The sequence below is a fragment of the Myotis davidii genome, unplaced genomic scaffold, assembly GCF_000327345.1.
Source record: "Myotis davidii unplaced genomic scaffold, ASM32734v1 scaffold826, whole genome shotgun sequence".
Taxonomy (NCBI): domain Eukaryota; kingdom Metazoa; phylum Chordata; class Mammalia; order Chiroptera; family Vespertilionidae; genus Myotis; species Myotis davidii.
In genome coordinates, this window is record NW_006297142.1 from 1,179,007 (window position 1) to 1,182,456 (window position 3,450).

The following is a 3,450-nucleotide window of genomic DNA, read 5'->3' on the forward strand; positions in this document are numbered from 1 at the left end:
TTTGGTTGGATTCCCAATCAGGGCACATGCCCAGGTTGTGGGCTCTATCCCCAGTGCGGGTGTGCAGGAGGCAGCCAATGTAAGTTTCTCTCACACATCGATGTTTCTCCCTCTCCTTTCCTTTCTCTAAAGATGAACAAGGTTTTTTTATATATAGCAAAATTAGGGATGGATGTCATTTGCAATTGACTTTCAAATGAGTCAGCAAAGAACAGAGACCCATATACATACATATTTGCAAATGTGTAGAGATTAAACAAGTAGAGCAAAATGTTAAAAAAATCGTAAATCCAGACAGAGTCCATATATAAGGGTTCATTGTACTAATCTTTTAGCTTCAGTGAAAGTTTGATATTGTTAAAAATATAAAGTAGGGGAAGAGGTGCAACACTGACCACAAAGTCTCCCTCTTCCAGGAAGCCTTCCCTGATTAAATATATTTCTCCACACAGGCAGCTTTTTAAAAAAATGTATTTTATTGATTTTTTACAGAGAGAAAGGGAGAGGGATAGAGAGTTTGAAACATTGATGAGAGAGAAACACCAATCCGCTGCGTCTCACACACCCCCCACCAGGGACGCGCCTGCAACCAAGGTACATGCCCCGGACCAGAACCAAACCCGGGACCCGGCCGAAGCTCCATCCACTGAGCCAAACCGGTCAGGGTTGGGCAGCTTTTCATGTTCATTAAACACCCCAGCCCTGGCTTCTAGCAGCGTTTTTGACAGTTAAATGGGGAAAATGATGCCTGGCAGGAGTAACTCCGTTGGTTGGAGTGTCTGTCCCGTCACAAGGGAATCACGGCAAGAGAATCTTGTGGTGAAAGGAGTTGGCTTCGATTCTGTGTCCAGGTGCGTACAGGAGACAACTGATCACCGTTTCTCTCTCTCTCCTTTCCTCTCATAAATTAATAAATAGGGAGAACAATGTCTGGTCTTCACTTTATTAAAAATGTAATCCAGCAAAAGGAAGCAGCGACAAACATGACAAAGCGATTTGCCCACCCGGTAACACAGAGCAGTGGCATGGCTGGTTTCAGGACCCTGACCTCCTCGGCCATCGCTACAGCAAGCTATCTTTTGTTCAGAAGTAAACGTTGGAGTGTCACTCACTCGAGAGACTAGCTGTCACGGAGGCTGGGTCCTCGATGCCTTTGCTCAAGCACACCCTGTGGGTCCTGTGTCACCGCTGCCTTTCCCCTCACAGAGCCCGTCTCACGGTCCACCCGCAGCCCTGCACGCAGTCACACACGTCTCAGCGAGAATATGGGCTTTATTGCGAATGGAGTTGCCTGCTAAGGCGCCGCCTCTCCAGTCCTCCAAATTCTTTTGAGAAAGCATCCAAGAGGTTTAAGATTCTACTTTGAAGGTGGGGTAAGGAGGTATGACAACACGTCCCTCCAGGCAGGCCACTAGGCCGTTATGGAAGAGGAGTCTGGGGAGAGTGAAAAGGTGCAATGTCTTCCCCAAAGACTTCTGGAACAAGCCCTGAGTCCGCCTGGCTCCCGGTGAGAACCTTGTGAACAAAGGGGTAAGACTTAGCTCCCATCTTCAAGGTCCTCCATGTCTACATCCTGGGGGGGCTTCGTCTTCTTTTTTGATTTAGGCTGTGGGCCACTAGTCCCGGCTGGCTTTGCAGGGGCTTCCACTGAACACAGAGAAAGAAGCTGCATTAAAGAACCCAAGTGGAGCCAGGCTGCCCCCGACCCCGCCTCTGGGCCCAGCCTCACCTTCCATGGCTGCTTTCTCTTTCTGGGCAAGCCGGATCTGCTGCAGGAGTTTTCTGCGCTTCTTCCCAGACAGAGTAATGTTGGCACGTGCACTGGACCTGAGGGGTTGGCAGGACAAAGATCTGGGTTAACCTAACAACACAAGCACACAGGCGGTTCTAGCCATTACAAAGGTCTCTGGCTCGGCCGGCGTGGCTCAGTGGTTGGGCATCGCCCTATGAACTAGGAGGTCACGGTTTGATTCCCAGTCAGGGCAAGGGCTCAATCCCCAGTGGGGTTCATGCAGGAGGCAGCCAATCAATGATTCTCTCATTATTGATGTTTCTATCTCTCTCTCTCTACCTCTCCCTTCATCTCTGAAATTAAAAAACAAACAAACCATAAAAAAAAAGGGCTCGAGCCCCAGAATGGGGTGTGCAGGAGGCAGCCAGCCAATCAATGATTCTCTCTCATCATTAATGTTTCTACCTCTCTCTCCCTCTCGGAAATCAATAAAAAAATACTTTTAAAAAAGGTCTTTGGGCCGAAACCGGTTTGGCTCAGTGGATAGAGCGTCGGCCTGCGGACTGAAAGGTCCCGGGTTCGATTCCGGTCAAGGGCATGTACCTGGGTTGCGGGCACATCCCTAGTGGGGGATGTGCAGGAGGCGGCTGGTCGATGTTTCTCTCTCATCGATGTTTCTGACTCTCTGTCTCTCTCCCTTCCTCTCTATAAAGAATCAATAAAATATATTTAAAAAAAAAGTCTTTGGATCCACATTAAAGAACTATTTAAAAATCTGGGCTCTGAGGTAGTAAGTTTAATTTCAACACATCAAGTACTTAACATTGTGTTAAACTTTAATATATTGTAGAAATTTGTAAGGGGAAACTATTTTTCTCCTCTAGTCTAGATACTTCTAACATCAGATTGGGGGAGGGGAGTTTAAGTCCTATAAACTTAATTCAATGACATTATCTACCTGTACTTCTGACCCACCTGCTATGAAGCAGGGTTCTCCTAACCCCGTTTTCAGACTCCGTAATTTGTAAGAAGAACTCACAGAACTCAGGGGGACATTTACCATAAAAGGATAATTTATCATAAAAGGATACAATTCAGAAGAGCCAGATGGGAGAGATGCATAGGGTAAGGTATGGGGGAGAGGCCAGGCGTCTCCCGGCCCTTTCCAGGTGAGCTACCTTCTAGCACCTCCACCAGTTCACCAACCAGGAAGCTCATCAAACCTCCGCTGCCCAAGACTTCTCAGAGTTCAATCACCAGCACCCCACCCGCCGCCACCCTACTTCCCAAAGTGGGGGAGGGGGAGTTTCATGTTCCAGCCCTCTAACCTCTGGGGTTTTCTGGTGACCAGACCCACCCGGTCACGCATGAGCATAAACTTCGGCGTGCTCAAAGGGGTTCCTAACGAAATAAAAAACGCTCCTATCACTCGGAAGGCTTTAGGGGCTCCGTGCCAGGAACCGGGGCAAAGGCCAAAGAAATACGTTTCTTATTATAAACTCTGCCAAGACTGACAATGAAGAATTCAATGAAAGAATAGCGTGGGAACTTTTCTCCCGACGAGGCCGTCCTGAGATTTCCACGCCAAAGCCCAGGTGCCGGGGAAACAGCCCGCGGCAGGCCCCGCCCGTGTGCGCCTCGGGCTTCGCTTATAAATTCAGGCGCAAACGCAGGGGGCGCGTCCCTCGCGAAGTGCGGGTGCAGACAGCGCCTGCGGC

At 48.9% G+C, this 3,450-nt stretch overlaps 1 protein-coding gene across 1 annotated transcript in view; it reads right to left on the reverse strand.

Annotated features, from left to right (window-relative positions):
- Window positions 1–1,393: 1,393 nt before the first annotated feature.
- LBHD1 (LBH domain containing 1) overlaps window positions 1,394–3,450 on the reverse strand; it is a gene marked incomplete at its 5' end in the record, with an annotated part of 8,049 nt that continues 5,992 nt past the window's right edge. The window contains 3 exons of the mRNA XM_015569817.1: window positions 1,394–1,647; window positions 1,730–1,827; window positions 3,061–3,220. Of these exons, the coding sequence (XP_015425303.1) occupies window positions 1,538–1,647; window positions 1,730–1,827; window positions 3,061–3,220 (368 nt within the window). The remainder of the gene's footprint in view (window positions 1,648–1,729; window positions 1,828–3,060; window positions 3,221–3,450) is intronic.